This window comes from Poromitra crassiceps (genome assembly GCF_964638095.1).
Source record: "Poromitra crassiceps genome assembly, chromosome: 20".
Classification (NCBI taxonomy): Eukaryota; Metazoa; Chordata; class Actinopteri; order Beryciformes; family Melamphaidae; genus Poromitra; species Poromitra crassiceps.
Window position 1 is genome coordinate 3,837,250 of NC_139637.1, and position 19,960 is coordinate 3,857,209.

General features: G+C 42.9%; 1 protein-coding gene across 7 annotated transcripts; it reads right to left on the bottom strand.

The window, feature by feature from the left end:
- Positions 1–621: 621 nt before the first annotated feature.
- Positions 622–19,440, bottom strand: tmem269 (transmembrane protein 269). Of its 7 annotated transcripts, XM_083657153.1 has the most exons (8): positions 19,246–19,440; positions 17,479–17,535; positions 14,089–14,138; positions 11,599–11,746; positions 10,730–10,827; positions 4,633–4,776; positions 4,298–4,498; positions 622–2,682 (listed from the first exon to the last, which is right to left on the bottom strand). In XM_083657153.1, exons 4-8 carry the CDS (start codon positions 11,637–11,639, stop codon positions 2,573–2,575), a joined length of 594 nt encoding a protein of 197 aa, XP_083513279.1. In that variant the 5' UTR covers positions 11,640–11,746; positions 14,089–14,138; positions 17,479–17,535; positions 19,246–19,440; the 3' UTR covers positions 622–2,572. The 7 variants fall into 7 exon arrangements, with proteins under 7 accessions (XP_083513279.1, XP_083513276.1, XP_083513274.1 ...); XM_083657150.1 differs by lacking the exon at positions 14,089–14,138 and having other exon boundaries at positions 622–2,585; XM_083657148.1 differs by lacking the exon at positions 14,089–14,138.
- Positions 19,441–19,960: the final 520 nt, after the last annotated feature.

The window sequence follows — 19,960 nt, forward strand, 5'->3', positions numbered from 1 at the left end:
CGTGTAAACACCCCCAAAACGCATTGAAGAAGGATTGCAATCTGATCGGCCAAACCACCTCCGGAGGTGGTCAGGGATGCATTGTGTACACATTGAACACAAGTGTAAATGCAATGTGTCCTCTCAATCTGGATACAGCAACTTTATGCAGATTGAGAGGACAACCATTTCTGCAATCTGATTGCAATCAGATTGCAGAAAATGCATATTAACGCCAGGTGTAAATGGCCCCATAGATGCAGGTGCAACTAATAGGGACACATGTTAAGGGGGAGAACCAGATAGTGTGTTGTGACAATGTAACTTTATCATACGACACAGAAACTGAAATGCTGTGTTTTTAAGAACCAGATAGTGTGTTGTGATAATGTAACTTTATCATACGACACAGAAACTGAAATGCTGTGTTTTTAAGAACCAGATAGTGTGTTGTGATAGTGCTTTAGCACCCCCTAGTGGTACAGACCACTGAAATGGCGACAACTGCTGCTCGACATTTTCATATTGTGAGACATTTCTGCTGTCTATTGATGATGACAAACACATTTGACAAACAAATCTGTAAATTTGAGTCTGGAAACTTAAATGCTGTATTTGAATAATGAAAGCAAGCAATTTCATGTGACCTCTTTTTATTGTCAAAAATGTACAGAACTAAACATACAGATTTTCATTCAGACCGTTTTTCTTTTGTCATCAGGTAAAGTATATAGCCTATATTTTCCCTATGCATATCTACAGTAGGCTATAACATACATGACTGTGACCTAACAGTTTGGACAGTGTGAAAACCAGAGCAGCCACACCCACCCAGCTGAAAGCACCAGTGAATAGTATAGCCTACGAGACCTAATAGGTTAAATTATGTTAGTGTTCGGTCTGTGTATGTATGCATTTGCATTATGCAAATGATCATAAACTATGTAAAGAAAAATCGGTCAGCTTTGATCCAATGCCTGAACCACCAGACCTTATTTTATTTTAGGATTTGTTTTTTGTTTTGTTTTTGGTCAGTGATGTCTGAAGATTTACTCTCCCTTTGTCAGGTTCACTGTGCGAAATCTGTCAAGCAAATCCATGTAAATATGGAGTTTAGGCTACCTATTTTCTCTCTACTATTGCCCTTATCAGGCGTCAGAACAAGTCATTAGAAAACAACATAGTCTCCCTCGTTCGTCTCACAATATACAATCTTGGCAGAGAGGCACAAACAGCCAGTTGAAAACACGATGCGAGATGCCAAAACGTCCTTGCTAAAAAGGACCAGTCTACAAAAAAGCGATGTCTGTCAGACTGAATACTGGCAATGCTAGGAAGTGAAACCGCAAGGCCTCTTATAACAGAGGCAAATATCATGGAAATATGGAAATATGTAAAACATCATTTCTTGGACAGAATCATAACTTGGTAAGAGCTGGAATCTGGAGGGAAAAAAAATCTAGTTTACATAAGCCGTGGTCAATTCACTTTCTATTCAAACCATTCAAAATGTACATTCAAACAGCAACTCGAATAATACCAATGACAACGCCGCCATTCTCCAAACTTTCTTCGATTGATGTAAAAAAATAAGTGGAATTTGAAAAAAATCCACATCGTGAATTGAATAAATTGAAAGTGAATTGATCTCAATCCTGATACAAACACTGAGGTCAGTTGAGACAAGTCATGCTGTGGACGTCCATTATTGACCTTTTTCACAGCAGTTATGTTGTGTCTAAAAGACAGGGTAAACACAGGTGCAACCAAAACATCAATAAGGGTTTCAATCCATTTAGGTGTTTCAGTGCTGGGGCCCTCATTAATGTTTTGGTTGCACTTGGGCTTACCCTGCCTTTTAGACACAAAATGTCTGCTGCGGAAAAGGCCCACTGTAAAGATAAACCAAGATTCAATGACAGCTATATAGAACTGTGAACGTCTAAAAGACTGAGTCGTTGGAAAAGAAACATGTTGTTTAGACCCTACCAAGATATCACTTATTAACATATTCATTAAGCTATGTTTAGCAATGTGAAACAAACGTTATGATGTCCCTATGATGTTACAAATCAAAATATTAAAACCCAATTGCAGACCAAAATACTGTATATCAGAAAGAAAATGTACACAATTATTTCCTATTAAATAATTTATATTTATAGTATGATATAAGAACATTCTATAATGTTGTGTCCTCTCATGTTTTGAGAATGAAATTGTAATTCATGACATTTTTTAACAGATGCAAAGATTGGAGAATTAGGTTAATACTGTGCTAGAAGATTACAGAAGATAAAACTTCAGAAAATTCCCCCACCAGAACGTTTGGAGTGAGCCACCTCGGCTCGCCCCAGCTTGAAGGAAAATCAGCATGAAATGTTCATCCTTTTACGAACACGAATGTCCTTCTCATCCCTGACTCTTCAATCCCGTTTGCTCATAGAACTGTCACATCAAAATGAAGGTTAAATACAGCAATTGGTCTCCTGTGGTTCAGCTTGGATCCTCCGTGGCAGCAGGGGGCAGCAGTAGTCTGGATGCCCCTCCGTTTACCCCGGCCAGTAGTCAGCCTCTTTGGGCACGACCGCCGTTACACTTTGCGGCTCCAAAGGGATGTGGGGAACAAAATGTAAGAGCCAGACCACAGCAGGTAGTACACACATGCGGGAGGGAAGTAAGAACAGAAAACCATGACGACTCCTGAAAAGTCAAACACAAGCGAGAAGCTTTATAAAACCAGGTGTCCTCTCCTGTCACGTGAGGTTATGTACTATCTTCACTCAAAGCACCTTTAAAGGAACACTCCGCCCATTTTCAACCAGCTTTGTATCATTAGAACATCAGTAGTATATCAGAAAACTGTAAACTGTTTTGAAGTCTGTCATTTAATTTGACAGTTATTGAGTGTTAAAGTGTGGACCAGTGACATCACTGGTCCACACTAACTCAAATTAATAACTCATTAACTCAAATCAACTCTCAATAACTGTCAAACTATTCATCATTCATCTAGTTTGACAGTTATTGAGAGTTGATTTGAGTTAATGAGTTATTAATTTGAGTTAGTGTGGACCAGTGATGTCACTGGTCCACACTCAATAACTGTCAAATTAAATGACAGACTTCAAAACCGTTTACAGTTTTCTGATATACTACTGATGTTCTAATGATACAAAGCTGGTTGAAAATGGGCGGAGTGTTCCTTTAACACTCTACTGGCATGCATCTTTAAAGTCGAGCTGAACCCAAAAATGGCTTTTCTTTTCTTTTAGTTCAAATACCTGGGTATGCAGTGCACCTATTTAATAATGTATGCAAAAAAAATCACAAAAATCAAATTTCTTTAGTTTTTCACACTTTTTCACATCAAAAGTTCATTTTTCAAGATTTCATTGATAACAGTAATGTACAGTTTGCTGACGTCACCTAGTACTATCAAATTTCTACCCCATTTCAACCAATCATATCACGACATGCAGCTGTCAATCAAATCTTCATTTCAGGATCATTTTCTCTGGTCTGCCCTCGGAGATTCCAGGCGGGCGGGCAGCACCCATGCATCGGATTGTCCGCTCGCTCCGCACAAAGCAGGTGGCTGCCTGGTACTCCGCGGATCCCACTCGCGTAGCATGACAACACGCTGATTTGGGGGTGGAACACGCCATGATTGACCAATGCCAAAGCCAGTCGACAGAATTGTCAAATCAAATCATCAACGTGATACTATGACCCGCCTCTCAACTTGTCATCTCAGACAAATTATGTTTTCAGTCTGAAACGGACTGCGACGCACGTGACGAATGGGTTCAGTTCGACTTTAAGCATTTTTCCAACTCTCAGTATTGATAATACAATATTTGTGTCTTTCCAAAATGCTTTATACCCAGTTCAACACTCAATAGACCCTTTTCATGGGGGCCATTTTGTGTCGAAAAGGCAGGGTAAACACAGGTGCAAGCAAAACACTAACGATGGTTTCAAACTTCCATGATTGGAATTTGAGGGAAATCTAGGAAATAATGAGCTAAATATCAGATTTTTATGGTCACGTTTGCCCTTTTTGGAACTCTCAAAAAATGGTCTCCATTCACTCCAGTTGTTTTGAAGAAGGCTGCTACTGTAGCAAGCTGCACCAGTTAACTTGGTGTGTGTTATATTGACATTCAAACTTCACCAGCATTTTTGGGTGAACTATTGCTTTAATCGCCACTGTACTGTACTGTACTGTACTGTACTAGATCCTGGACACAACTCATATCTCAGCCCAAGGGAGCAGGAGTGAATTTCTACTGGATTTCCAAAGAATTAGTTTTACCTCCGGCGTAGACCGCTTTCTTCCAGGCCTGGGACTCCAGCACTCTGTCATGGGGGTAGAAGGTCTGACTGATCATGAAGAGGATCATGGCCACCGCGATGACGCGCAGCAGGGCCATGTTGCCCCCTGTCAGCAGACAGGTGCAGGCGAGGATGGCTGAGGCGTAGATGCAGGGCAGACCACGGTACATGAACGGGAGCCCTGCAGAGCAAACATGGACAGAAGATCAAGTAGGAGTTTGATTACATCAAACGGGGCATGTAAGCATTTCATGAAATAAACACCATCACTGTATCACTGTATCATTTTCATTTCATCCTGGAACTCTCTCTTACCGCTGGAGAAGAAGCAGAGGCGGACGAACACAGACATGACGTAGCACATGCACAGGAGGTTGTCCAACAGGTCAGATGTCCTCAGGAGCAAAGAGGTGGCGATCCCGAACGTGGTGAAGTCAGCAAAGTCGTCTAGTTTGGCGCCTGAGCAGAGAAAAGGACAAGAACATGTATGATGGCCTTGTGAAGTCTGCAGGATGGAATCAATGTCAGTCCTGCCAGGAAATAGCGATTTTGCAATCGCAATAATTAATGTAAATTCAACAAATCGATCAATATTTGCGAGGGCTTGCGGTTTTTAAAAAGATCCCGCTGTTTCTCAGCAAAGCCTGCAAGGCAGGTTCCTCAAATATTTGCCACTTGTATTTGTATTTATTGATTTATTTGAGGGACAGTGCACGTTAATTAACATGACTGTAAACATGCCAGTGTTAGCCAAACGGCTAATTTTCAACTGATCTTCCCACAGTTTTACCGCAAAAAAATATCCACAAATTGCAAATTGCATTGCAAGTTTTAAGAAAAGTTGCCGTTTGGTAGTAGTTGGAGGGGGAAGGCATTTTTCCCCCTCAACTTGCAATTTTTGCCAGTTCCTGTAATTTTACAGCAAAAAAAAATCACATAAAGCGTTGCTAATTATATTGCAATTCTTGCCAAAAGCCGCTGCAAAATCAAGCATTTTGATCGCAACAATCACACACAGAAAAAACCTCCGCGAAATCCTGGAGGGACTGAATACTAAGTAATGGAGTTCACTGCCCACACACACAACCCTTACTAAGAATCTGCTTTAGATAATAGTGATTGCCAAAAGTCATACTATTATGTTATTTCTAATCTCCGACAGTGCCCTTAGTCCCCTGAGAGTTTAAATTCAATTTAAAATAAGTCTGTCTAGATAGGGTTATCAATGCTGCACCCAATATGGCCGCTGCCAAAGTCTCCAAGTGGAAATGTCAGCGTCAGCCCAACAGGCCCATCATTCTATAAACAACATTCTCAAATGCCTTGGTCTGTTCTCCCCCCAGCAGCAGCATGGTCTGTTCTCCCCCCAGCAGCAGCATGGTCTGTTCTCCCCCCAGCAGCAGCAGCATGGACGCACGTTTTCAGCCCATGAGGATGAGGTGATTCTGGCCACAGATGGAATGCCACAGCCCAGGGTCAACAATTTTAGCAATTTGAGATATGCAGAGAAGCCAAAGCAACGGGATCAAATAGACAATAGAATCATGATCCCGCGGAATTAGTCTGCTTAATCAGAAAGTGATTGTTCAATTGGGGGCGGGGCACAACAACACCCACCTGCAAAGTCATGCAGAAAAACCTGCCGACACACAAAGCCCCCTGCAATGTGCAGCCAGCGATGCATTGTTGTGATGGGATGCACCTGGGAGCTATTTTGGGCCGCTGAGAAAATGTTGGCAGCCATGTTGTTTTTGTGCCTGTTGAGTTACTGTATAGGATGTGCCCCTGATTCAGGATGCTTTCACCTTTTGAAAATGTGACAATGGCGGTGCCGGTGGTATATTTTAGACGCTGCATTATTTGCTCGGGGTGCAACAAAGAGTGTTTTCAGAAATTACAAAGTGCTCTAGCCAATCAGCGACCCCCGTCTCGTAGTTGACATCGTAACCGGCCAATCGGGAACGCCGCTGGCATAACAGTAATGGCTGCCTCCGTGGCTGTCCGCCTCGAGCAGTAACGTCAGCGTTCGTCGAGTTTAAACAGCCATAAAGTGCAGTTATTGCAGAAATAGACTAATTAAACAAGTGCAGGAGTATCGCCGCGACAGCAGAGTTTCTTGGCGGATTTTGTTTTTGCCGTTCTCCCGAGTGGATTTGGATTTGACTTGATCAAATACTGATTGGCTGAAGGAGTTGTCTGTTAAGGCAAGTACACCCGCCCAACTTCCGTCCACTGCAGAATTAACAAATTTACCACGAGAGGGAGGGGGTTGTGGCCACATTTACCACTGGTACAGGGTTGTGGCACGAGGCGAAGCCGAGTGCTATAAACCCTGTACCAGTGGTAAATGTGGCCACAAACCCCGACCTCGAGTGGTAAATTTGTTTTCTACAACAGCTACCAAATAATATAAAAAATACACAATTGTAACATCCAATTCATTATTTACAATCATTACTGGTTTCAGAATACATTTATCCTTCCGCCACAGAATATAGTTCCATACACAAGATCAATGATTGCACTAAACATTTAGTTGCCTTTGAGCCAAAAAACAACTAACCTATTCCTTAACGGGATTCACAGTTATTGATACATTGCCTGTAAAAGTACAGTTATTTAAACAGTTATCTAAAGCAGCCCGTTTTGGTGGTGGTGTGTTGATATCTGGTGACGGCAGAGGGCGTTTGTTTGTTTGACAGTCCCAGGTTCGGGGGCCGGGCGCTAGTCCGACCTCCCGCTAGTCCGACCTCCCGCTAGTCCGAACTCGTGACAACTCAAGCTCAGCCAGTTCTCTCTCCCCAATTTCACCATGTCGTTCTTTGTTCACTTCACCTTCATCTTCATCTAACCACTGCTCAAAACTCAATCCACCCAGTAAATCAAACGTTACTACGAAATCGGACATTTCCTTGTGTTGGAGATCGGCCATTTCCTTGTTAGAGATTTGCAGACTGACAGGCTAACAGTGGGCGGAGTCAGCACAGGGAACGGAGTCAGCATCAGCGAGCGGAGTGATACTGCGGTTGGAGCCGAACTGTAGATTGTTGGCGTATTTACCACTGTTGCTAGCCAATCAGAATCCAGTATTCACTCATGCTGTTGCCGAAACTGGGTTTAAGCTTGAAGCCAGATGATCTGGTAGAACGGAATGTGAGTTCATGTGACCGACTGGTTTACCAGGATACCAAACCCCGAGCCCCACCTACGGGCTCACCCACTGGCGTAGCCAGACTTGGCACATTGGTTGTGCCACAGAAAGAACAGGGTGTGCCACAGAAGGACAGGGTGTGCCAGGGAGTGAAAGATTTTCAAGCCAGATTTAGAGGAATATTAAGATAGCACCATATAACCATAACCTTCAATGTTTGCTCCTTTTCGCACTCATTATTAGCAGATAGAAGCAGTCAATTAACTTGTATCTTTTGGCAACATGTAAAACCACTTTGGTATCTCAAAAAAGTCTCGCCTACTTTTTCCAAAGAGTGTTCTAGTCGGGAAAGAACGCAAGTTTGGTTGGCATGCAGGTTTGTCTACTGCAGAGAGATCTGTAGCGTTCTCAGTGTCCTCTGACTCTGCTGCTGCACAAACCACCGGTGTGTTTTTGGCTGCGTCCCCCCGCCGTTATTAACGTCATTGTTTCGGCTGAATCATCTTCATCATCGTCTGTCTCGATCCACTCTCCACCACCAATACAGGTGCGGGAACGGGTGCACTACAAGCCGTGAAGCCGCATTTGTTGAGGGGGAGGCCCCAAAATGCCTGCGCAAACGGGATTTGGGCGGTCTTAACTACCAGAATTATTCACAGGCGTGGCCAGGCAAGGCTGGGCATTACATCAATCAAAACCAAGTCTAGACTGTATGATATTATCCAGAGCGTCGCCTCTCCATCACTCACACACCTGGCAGAGAAATGGAAAGAGGAGTTGGGAATTGAGTTGTCGGAAACAGATTGGCAAGAGGCGGTCTCACTGGTGCATTCATCATCAATATGTATTAGGCACGGGTTGGTACAGTTTAAAGTTCTACATAGGCTTCACTTATCGGCGAGCAAGCTGGCCAAGATATATCCTGGTTTGGACCCAAACTGTATTAGGTGCAGTCAAGACCCAGCTACCCTCAGTCACATGTTCTGGCTGTGCCCCAAACTGACCCCACTCTGGACAGGTGTATTTAACACATTTTCCTTTATGTGCGACAGAGTCATTGATCCCAATCCATTGACCGCTCTGTTTGGTGTAGTCCCACAGGAGACATCAATTCCAACTCACCAAGCTGAAGCTATAGCATTCTCTACATTACTGGCTAGACGTCTAATACTCTTCAGCTGGAAGAAGGTTAGGGCACCATCCCATAAGCGCTGGGTAGAAGAAGTAATGTCCCATCTCAAACTAGAACAGCTTAAACACACTGCCCGAGGCTCCACCCAGAAATACCTTAAGATCTGGCAACCGTTTCTGTCCTACTTCGAGACGGAGTTCCCACAGGTTATAGAAGAGTAGCTGCTTCCCCCCCCCCCCCCTCATCCTATCCTACATTTTGTTTTGTTTTGTTTTGTTTATTCGTCAATTGTACCTTGTGTATGTATTTGTGTTCTTGTCCTGACTGGTTTAATTTAATTTAATTGTATTGATTTTGATTTATTGAGTAGTGTTGGTATTGTTGTGGGTTTGTTTTGTTTTGTCCTGTTCTGTCTGTGTTAATTTGGAGAACGGAGTGCTTTGAAAAACCAATAAAAACATTTGAATAATAATCAATCAAAACCAATCAGATCCCCGTCTTGCAATCAGGCCCGTAGCCAGGGTTTGAGAAATACAGAGGTCATTTTAGCGCGGCGTGGGCGGCCCAGGGGTGGCTGTGTCCCCCCCGGATAGAAAATGTTGTCCATTTTAAAGTAAAATGCTTCAATCTGGTGCACTTTGAGAGCGAAATGAAGAGGCTAGATCTATAAAGAACTACAGACATCATGTTAGATTAATATCCTCTTTACTGTGCTGTTGCTTTAAAATGATACAAAAAATAAATGTCTCCCCATATGATATAATTTATATTCTGCATACAGGTCACATGGCAGAATACTGCTCAATGGCCCATCTACACAAACATCACTTACAGGGGAGTTACTTACCCATTCACTTCAATAGAACTGTCCCCAATCTAGCCTCAATGCAAAATCTGAATGTTGTGAGTTATCTCTCTTCCTTCTATAGCACACAGAGAGGAAGCAAATTGTTGCATTTCAACTGTCACATTAAAACATCAATGACAGATGAATAGATCTGGGGACCGGGGCTATTTTTCTAAAAAAAAAAAAAAAAAAAAAAAAAAAATGTGTGTGTGTGGAAAATACCGAGGTCATGACCTCGGTGTCCTCAATGGTAGCTACGGGCCTGCTTGCAATGGCTGTTTGAATATGCTGTAATTCTCTCCATGCGTAATAGAGTGTACTCTGTGAGGACAGAGAGAGCTTATTGACAGATCGTCTGTGGTGCCAACGACCTTCCGGGTGGTTATGAAGGTACTGTAAATAGCCTATGTCCATTGTCCAACAAGTTTTCTCAATTCATTTCCCTCTTTGCAATGTGATAAAAGTTTCTCAGTGAGTTATAGTTGATTGCCTCACTGAACTATCTGCTAATACCCAATTTTAGCAGCATAATTTGATGTCCTGGCGTGGCAAGGCTGTGCATAATGACATATCCAAAAGGGATTTAACTTGCACTGCGCTGCGCTGCACCGAGATTATGGTGCGCAACCCAGCGCAGAGAGGTATTTGCGCGTAAGAGGTCCTTTTCAAAGCTCTTAGCGCAAAGTAACTGCGCGCTGCTGACGATAGCATAATGCCATCTATCACCACATTTTAGCTCTGAAACGCCTGCTTTGGCTTGTGGCAGCCAATGCCCAGTACAATTATCACAGGCATGCGCTTGTGTCCGCCCCCCAATTTGCATTGCGCACGGCGTTAAACAAGCGCAAACGCTAAATTAGCGCTTTTGGGAAGATGTATCTGACGATCCCTCTACGCCCGGCTCCAGTGTGATCCGGATCAGCGCCACTGGACGAGACGCATACAGGAGCGTCGGGCCACTGATGAGCCGGGCAGCCAGCACATCTGAACCCGAGGGGGGCGCGCTCCCGTCCTCTAGCCAGAAGAACATCATGAGAGTGCAGGTTTTGTCTCGAGGTGAACAGATCGACGGTGGGTCTGCAGAACCAACCCCATATTTGTTAGACTAGCCAGTGTATCCAATGGTATCCAATGCTTTCAAGTTGTACCCTCTGTTTATGGGTTTGTGCGGCCAAATGAGAGAGTCAGGACAAAGGAGGTGCAGCAGAGGCGCTGCCAACATCCCCGCATGATATTAATCTTTGGTACGAGCCAGTGAGAAAAAGCACTCCGCTCAGCTCACCCAGTGCAGAGCAGGCACCGAGTCGCCTGGCAACTGCTCCATCTGCCAAATCCAGCAGGTAGCCAATCAGAACCAGCCAGCATGCTGCATACTGGTGCCTGGAGTGGACAAAACAGAATAGACTGTTACTGTAGGTTTCAGCTATTTGACCACAAACAATCCATCTCACAATATTCAAAAACATTTGCCTTCGCATCTGAACCTAAGGAAAAAAGGTTTAAACTAGAGGTGTGTGTGTTAGATTTCAACATTGCTACATGGGGACTTAAATCATTCTCGTTTTACTGGAGATATAGCTCTTTTACGGAGCATGGCACTAACAACACTCCCAGGGTTTGATTCGCGATGGGGCCCCACATGCTAAAAATGTCAACATTCATTGCACTGTAAGGTGTTTGGGATGTGTGTGTTTTTTGTAGGATGTTTTTTTTATATAAGGATGTTCAAGGTGACCTTGAGCATCTCTAGTTGCACTTGAACGTGCCTGTCTTGAACGTGCCTGTCTTCCCTCGGCCTACCAGCTCAGCTGCAGCAACGTTTCACTCTCCTCTTTTTTGAGAAGATGTAGCAGCATCCTTAACCCATTGATACCTGATGCAGCATTTGTGTGTGTATCCCTTTAAGACCGTGAACCGCGTTGACGCGGTTCGCGGTCTTAAAGGGATACACACACACAAATGTGGGATATACACGCAAATGCTGCATCAGGTATCAATGGGTTAAATGAAATCCCATTTGGAATCCATTCCATCTATTCCACAAACTGTGGATTCACACGGGGGGGGGATGACTTTGTGCCAGCCTGTAGTTTGAGTTGACCTATTTTTCCCCAGCCAGTAAAATCCAATAGTAGGTATATGGTCACTCACCCGTTAAGACTGCTGAGAATGGAAGCCATGCCCATGACCATGTTGGCCACCGACAGAGCATTCGCAGCATTTTTACGGGCAAACTCCTTGATCTGGAGCCCTGTCGCCTGCTTACTCAGAAAGAGCTTGTTGGTGCGCTGGAAAAAACCTGAGACCACAGAAGAAGAACAATTAGTGGTTGTCTGTGTTATGTTGATCACCTCTGCTGTGGCCTATAAGAAGAAACTAAAAATCCCTAATATGATCTGATGATCATACTCAAGGTGGTTGAGCCAGTGATCTTTGGAACCAATAAGCGTTGGATGACTCAGTTTGTATCAAACCCCCTGTTTGCTATTGGGGTGACAGGAAGAAAGTGTCAAAAAGTCAAAGTAATCCTATTGCTTTATGAATACCAGTCATGATCAGAAAATTGTATTGTGTATAGACTCGAGTTGGGAATCCATACAGAGCTCGACAGGCACGTGACTTTTGGTGACGTATCTTCTCGCCCCAGAAGTAAGTTCCCCCATTTCGTTTTCTCCATAGACATTTTGAAAAATCCTTATATAACGAGTTTTAAGGCTGGGACAACGCCGACCCGTGATCTACTGATTCTAATGAGGGTTTCCAACTTCCATGATTGGAATTTTGGAAACCCTCATTAGTGTGTTGCTTGCACACTCTGTTTTCGGTGTGTTTTACCCTGGCCTTTTCGACACAAAATGGCTACTCGTGGGTCGGCTACTCGGCTTTGTCCCAGCCTTAAAACTCGTTATATAAGGATTTTTCTAAATGTCTATGGAGAAAATGAAATGGGGAACTTACTTCTGGGGCGAGAAGATACGTCACGAAAAGTCACGTGCCTGTCGAGCTCTATTGCAGCATGTAGCATATATTGTTTTTATATATTATATATGTAGCATGTTGTTGTTTTTATACTGTATTTAAAACAAAATGTCACTACGAAATGGATTCCTCCATCTGATGTAAAAGAAGCATCACTTACCAAGATGTATTTATTGGATGGAGACCAACCTTATCATACCTTAATCAATTTTCAGAAATAATAAAATGCATTTGTTACATTCATTCAGTCAGTCAGGTGTGTGCAGCAGCATAGAGCATGCAAAGTTGCTGAGTGCCTCAAGTCATCACCTATAGTAATAACCTAATCAGCTAGATCTACACAGTAGGCACTTTAGACTTTGCACATTGCATCTGTCATCAAAAATACTGGCACAGTTATATGCAATAAACATTAATATCCAGATAGCATTTTTGGATAGGAAGAATATCAAAAGAATAGTTTTTGAACAGGGTGCATGTGAGGTGTTCAAATGTGATCTGATCAGGAGTCAATTACTGGTGTGGGGGTCAAACTACGGACATGGAGGGGACCACATGCACCACTTGACTACAGGCTACGGTGACGTTGAGGCCGTTTACACCTGGCACTAACGCGCGTTTTCCGTGGTCAGATCGCAAGCGGATAGTGCTTGACCACATTAACCTGATTGCATTTACACCTGGTATTAATATGCGTCTCCAGTGTCCACGTTGAAGATCCGACTGCGATCGCATCAGGCAAGCTCCATAGTGTAGCGCAGCAGAAGAACAGCGGTGACTGTTGTCGTACGTGGCTTGCGAGGACACATTGCATTTACACTTGTGTTCAATGTGGTCACAATGCGTCCCTGAACCTGACCTGACCTGACCTCCGGAGGTGGTTTGGCTGATCAAATTGCACCTGTCCTTTCAAGTGGTCACGCACTATCCGATTGCAACCTGACCACAGAAAACGCACGTTAGTGCAGCAGGTGTAAACGGCCTCTATGAGTTAGACCTACAGTATTGACACATAACAGACACGACAGGGAGCCTGTTGCTCTGCTAGTGACCTGAAACAAGGACATGACAGCAGCACTCTACGCTAACTGTCTATCAATAAACCCTGCAGCCTAGCCTTCACTGGAGATTGGGACATGAACCTGATTGTGTGTAGATTCTGTATGTGAAAGTCAACAAACTGCATCCGGTTAAATCCTCAATAAACAGTACTATTTTTGATAAGGACATATCTCTAGTTAAAATGCAATCAGCTGATCTTGTAATGGTTAACGTTTATAAGTTGAGTTGTATCGATGACCAACATGAGCCATAAAAAAAAACAGGCACCATAGGTCATGTAGTCAGCGAGATGGAATGACTGCTGACTCTGCCCGGCTGCAGCCAGGGCTGCTCCTGCCCCCACAAAGCTCTGATGGGTTTTAATGAAGACAAAACAAAGCCATCTTTGTTTCCTCGCTGCTGAGTTCAAATCTCCGACAAAAGTTTCCCCTAAAGTCAGTAAAGCACTTGTCCAGGGAGAATATGCGCAGGGGGGGAGAAAAAGACCTAGAAAAATTGGAATACTTTTTAAATGTCGCAGTGGCAACCCTTGGAAAAACCAATCTACCTTCTAATTTGTGAAAAGGGTTAAAGTCATGTTCCTACTATTATGTTTTTCACCCTTAACTTCCTGTGATTCCAAAGCCAGGCGAGTTCAACAGACTCTTCATCTGAAAGAAAACAGCGTATGAGACACAGCAGAAAGCCAACAACAACTCACACTTTTACTTGACAGCATGCTTTTTTTAATTTATCATTTAGATCTTGCTGGCATTTGAATTAATACTATTGTGGTAATATTTGACTGAATGACGACCTTCGCTGAACTCCCCTCTCCCGGGCGTTTGATTCGACAAACGATAACGTCCGACTTGAGCTTACAACAGCCTCGTGACTTCAAGGACAGCTGCAGCAAGGGTATAATTATTCGGTAATAAGATTATGGATTATGAGATATTAAATAGACGCCGCACACACTGTTGTGCGTGTATTCAAGAGGTCAGGTTTCCACAAATTGATGCGTTTAAAAGGTTGGTATTGTGCTTTAATTGATGGGTTATTGATACAGGTTCGTGAACAATCGAATGGCAACTATAGGCTCTACTCCGCATGGGAAGAAGTCTGGGTGCTGCATGTGTTTTCCACATGCGGTCCGCGGCCAGTGTGAGAGGCCGACGCAGCACACTGGACAGAAGATTTGGCATTTGTTTAATATCTCATAATCCATAAGCTTATTACTGAATAATGATACCCTTGCAGCTGTCCTTGAAGTCATGAGGCTGTTGTAAGCTAAATCTCATGTTATTGTTTGTCTAATAAAACACCTATGAGATGGAGTTCAGAGAAGATCAATTTTGTTTACTTGAGTCAGAAATAAAGCAATTGTGACTTCAAGGACAGCTACATGGGTATGATTATTCAGTAATAAGATTATGGATTATGAGATATTAAATAGACTACTTGATCAGTCATTCAGTAAAATATTACCACAGATTTCAGTCATTCAGTAAAATATTACCACACTATCTAAACTAGAATGAGCGCACCGTGGATATACTGTATGCCTCCGCCAACAAGTGACCACCTGACATCCATGTCTGTCCAGACTTTGACGTTTGAGCCAAATGTTGCCGAAATTCCGTCAAGGCGTTCCTGAGATATCGCGTTAACGAGCTAGGAAATGGCGTTCGTGAGGTCACAGTGACCTTGAACTTTGACCGTGGACCACCAAAATGTAATGAGTTCATCCTGGGGACCGAGCGGACGTTTGAGCCAAATGTGACGAAATTCCAGTCAAGGCGTTCCTGAGATATCGCATCAAGAGCTAGGAAATGGCGTTCGTGAGGTCACAATGACCTTGAACTTGGACCTTTGACCACCAAAATGTAAGCGGTTCATCCTTGAGTCCAAGTGGACGTTTGAGGCAAATTTGATGAAATTTTGTCAAGGCGTTCTTGAGTGGCGTTGACGAGCATGAAACGAGCAGTCGTGAGGTCACACTGACCTTAATCTTTGACCTTTAACCACCAAAATCTAATCGCTTCATCCTTGAGTCCAAGTCGACGTTCGAGCCAAATTGGAGGAAAGTCCGTCAAGGCGTTCCTGAGATATCGCGTTAACAAGCTTGGAAATGGTGTTCGTGAGGTCACAGTGACCTTGACCTTTGACCTTAGACCACCAAAATCCAATCAGTTCATCCTTGAGTCCAAGCGTCGATGTTTGAGGCAAATTGGATTCAATTCCATCACGGCGTTCCTCAGATATCGCGTTAACGAACATCAGACGGACGGACGGACGGACGGACGGACGGACGGACGGACAACCCGAAACCATAATGCCTCCGGCCTGGCTATCGCCGGCGGAGGCATAAGAATTGTGCTATAAGGTTTCCAGAATCATCAGTGTTGTGAACGATTATCACAGTGTATAGCATTGGAGGGCCACTCATGCAGCTCTGTGTGTGAGGTAACAGATCTTACAAAGGGCTCCTCTAACCCAGTGGTACTCAACCTTGCCCTACTCAGGAGCCACACTGACAAAAAAGAAAAGGCTTCTTTGCAAGAACCACAATCCCCCCCCAAAAAAGTCCCTTTCCTCCCATTATTTTATTTTATTTTTATTTATTTCATTATTTTAACCCATTGATACCTGATGCAGCATTTGTGTGTATATCCCACATTTGTGTGTGTATCCCTTTAAGACCACGAACCGCGTCGACGCGGTTCGTGGTCTTAAAGGGATACACACACAAATGCTGCATCAGGTATCAATAGGTTAAGTGGGACTTAAAAGAGCCACAACTTACCCATAAAGGGGCTGCATGTTTTGATTTGATTTTATTTTATTTTATTTGCGTGGTAATTGGGTTGATTTAACCCGTGGCTCTAGAGCCTCGGGTTGAGTATCACTGCTCTAAGCGGTTAACACACCGTGTCGTTCCCGGTCACTAATAGATAAAGGATGAAGCCAGAGCCTGACTCACTGACATTTTCAAACAGGTCTCTATTTTTGGGTTTCAGCCTAATGAGTGCAAAGACTGATGGGAAGGGCCTCATTATGTAACTCTGCTGCTATGTTACCAGGTAACAGACTACAAGGCGAAACGGGGAGGAAAAAAAACACAGCTGAGATCATTAGAAGTATGCAGTAGGCCTACTGGACAATTGACTTTTTTTGAACTTGTGTTTGAGTTGATTCTATATCGAAGTGAACTTTGTAACTTTTGTTTCAAATTGCTGTATAAATAAAGGATTATTATTAGGGTTGTTATGATCATTAGGATGATTATGATGATGATTATTGTTTTTATATATTTAGACTTATATAGACTTTTTTTATAGACTATATTGGCTGTAGTTTGTGAAAATGGCAGACACACATACCAATATGTGATGTGATAGATCAGATAAGATCAGATCAGATAAGATAAGATAAGATAAGATCAGATAAGATCAGATAAGATGCATTTTAATGAGCCCCTTAGGGGAATTCTGGAGTATGTGTGATTATTATGTACAAAGAAAAACATGGATATTCTCAAACTACTTTAGGAGAGAAATACGATTGCATATCTACAGTATAAAGCGTCTCTGTATGTCCATGTACTGACTTAAATAACTATTTCCCTCTTAGCAGATCATTATCCGACATAGTAACCTTTGTTATACTTATAGTTGCCATAGTAACCTCATTATATATTAATGAAACTCAGCCCTAAATGACCAATTTTAGTCTCACCTGCTCCATATAATTACTAGCACTAGGCTATGCACTACGGTAATTGCTATTTGCACCTGGCTGTATATGTGCACATTGTATTGTGTGCTAAATTAAAAACTAAACTAACCCTGTATTATTCTTTTGCTCAGTATTAAACTCCCTCAAAAAGACGAGTGGCTGTTTTCCTGCCCAGTTTGACACGAGCAGACCTGGTCTGTAATCTCAGGCGCCCATGTCTGCAGGTACACACTATTCCAGATTAGGAGATGAGATCAAGAAACAAGCACCTACCAGAGGAGGGAGTCAGAAGGATCATGATTGTCTCTGGGTCAGCTCACAGCACAGCAGCTGAAATACAAACATGTTAACCCTCATCCTACAAACATATTTGAACATACAACCTTTGCTAGGCATATTTTGACTGAATGCATCTATACCAGGCATGTCCAAAGTCCGGCCCGGGGCCCAATTGCGGCCCGCAGACTGATTTTAAGCAGCCCTCAGAGTCAGCTTGTCTCTCAAATATATACTATATGTGGCCCTCCAAACAGTAGTTCACTTTGCGGTTTTTTTTGCGTTCACGTAACGATGACGTCACTATCATACAGTTTGTAGACAAGCACCAAGTAGGAACGACGCGGGCAGAACTCATGATTTCAGATGGTAAACAATATCCGTATACCTATATGGACCTATAGCACATTATAATAACTGTTGATATTACATGTATGTTTTTCTTTGTTTTCCTTCCCTGTGTCTGAGCTTATCTCTTTGTTTTGTTGATCAAATTAAAAAATAAAATATTAAAAAAAAATATATATATATCGTTATAGAGTACAACTGTATTTGTATGTGATTTATTTTAAAATATGATGCGAGAAGCAGCTGGCTTCCCTTCAAAAAGGTTTGGACACCCCTGGCCTGATCTATACTGTATGCATACATGTATGTTCTTACATACATATTACACATACATACATACATACATACACACATACATACATACATACATACACACACACACACACACACACACACACACACACACACACACACACACACACACACACACACACACACACACACACACACACACACACACACACACATGCACACACACACGCACGCACATACATAGCCTACATACATACATACATACATAGCCTACATACAGTACATACATAGGCCTACTTACAAATCCTAATTGGACTGCACTTTTGACTGCATCATAATATCAACAAAAAGACAATTGTGCTAGTCCGATAATAAGATAAGCCTGCAGGGCATCATGGAACACATTTTCAGCCAGATAATCAGGTTTATATTAAAATATTCCTACGCTTCATTATATTTCAACAAGCCTATTATGTCCAGTTGTCTACATTGCAAATCTCCATACTACCGTCGCCATTGGCTCGATTAAAAAAAGCTGACTAGATGGGCCTATTCTCGTTTTATAGCTATTCTATTGTTAGCGCTGTATTAGTCGAGTCAATGTCATGATTTGAAGTGTAAATCGGAGTAACGGGAGCACTTCAAGTGCGGTCACCCCCCTCGGGCACCACACTGTGTTAATCCGTCCTGAATATGTAGCCTACGGTAACTATTTTTTTTTAAATAAATAATTACGAGGCGGGTGCCATTTTCCCCTTCACATGAGCACCCACCTGCTCGCCCCAAAATGTCTGTTTCCGCGACTGAGTCGTATATCGCAACCATACAATTGTAAAATCATCCATTCATTCGTTCAGCATTCTTTACCTTACAGCCTACAGCGGCAGGCCTTAATGCGCACTTGCGCACTATCCTCAGCACCAATAGGCGACCGAAACAACCGTTACAGAATAGGCTCGAGTAGCCTAGCTAAAAGGAGGCGCAACTGCGTCACAGCGGATGACTTGCAGTATGTCTCCCCAAAACGAAAGTAGCACATTGCGTTCTGTTCTCCAGAACTTTCTGTGTGATATGATATCGCAGTGGAACGTGACGTGACGCATGTACATGCATGAGATGCGATAAGAGGCTGGATGGCATTGCCAGCGCAGTGCATCATCTTACCTGAGTCCACAGATCAGAATAGTGGTAAAGTCAAAATCAAGTGGTGGGAACGTGTATCGCGCAGGCAGACCAGTGTACGTGCGGACAGACAGTGCGGGCAGATAGTGCGCGTCTTCTGCGTGTGCGGCTCTGTTCACTGGCGGTTAAATGAGGTGAGTGCGCTGCAGTGTCGGTAGCATCCTGTTCATCCGCTATTTCACCTGTCTGTCAAGAGCGTCTCTCAGTCACTTTTTTTTTCAGCGCGTCCCTTTTAAAGCCCAGGCACAAATCCCACCACTGGAATATTCCACCGGAAGTGACGCACCCGCCTTCTCGTTTTTTCCACCAAAAAAAACAAAACACTCGGGGCTCTTTGATCTTGACCACATAACGGGAATAAGCCCAACTATTTTCTAAAGAGAGAGAGAGAGAGAGAGAGAGAGCGGCATTGAAATAGCATGAGTCCAGTCCAATGTTCCAAGTAGGCTACATTTTCAAGTCAATTTGCACTATCAATATTCCAGGAATATTATAAGAGAAAAATGCCATACCGACTCAAAAACACAAGAAGTGATATTTTGAGTGAAATCTGCAAAAACAAATTTATTTAACACGGCACTGAGTGTAGGCTATAGATTTATTTTATTTATTTTTTAAATATGTAGCAAGTTACAGTCATTTTTGCAGTTTAAAAAACAGACAGTGTGGTTTAGATTAGAGAAGTTGGATAGCCAGT

Bases quoted from the DNA above. Each gene is read 5' to 3' on its own strand.
- tmem269 (XM_083657148.1), bottom strand. From the start codon at position 17,503: ATGATCCTTCTGACTCCCTCCTCTG. The intron at 11,747-17,478 runs GTAGGTGCTTGT...CTGTGGTCTCAG, and splicing joins CCTTCTGACTCCCTCCTCTG to GTTTTTTCCAGCGCACCAAC. The intron at 4,499-4,632 runs GTAAGAGAGAGT...TTTGCTCTGCAG, and splicing joins CCTCTGCTTCTTCTCCAGCG to GGCTCCCGTTCATGTACCGT.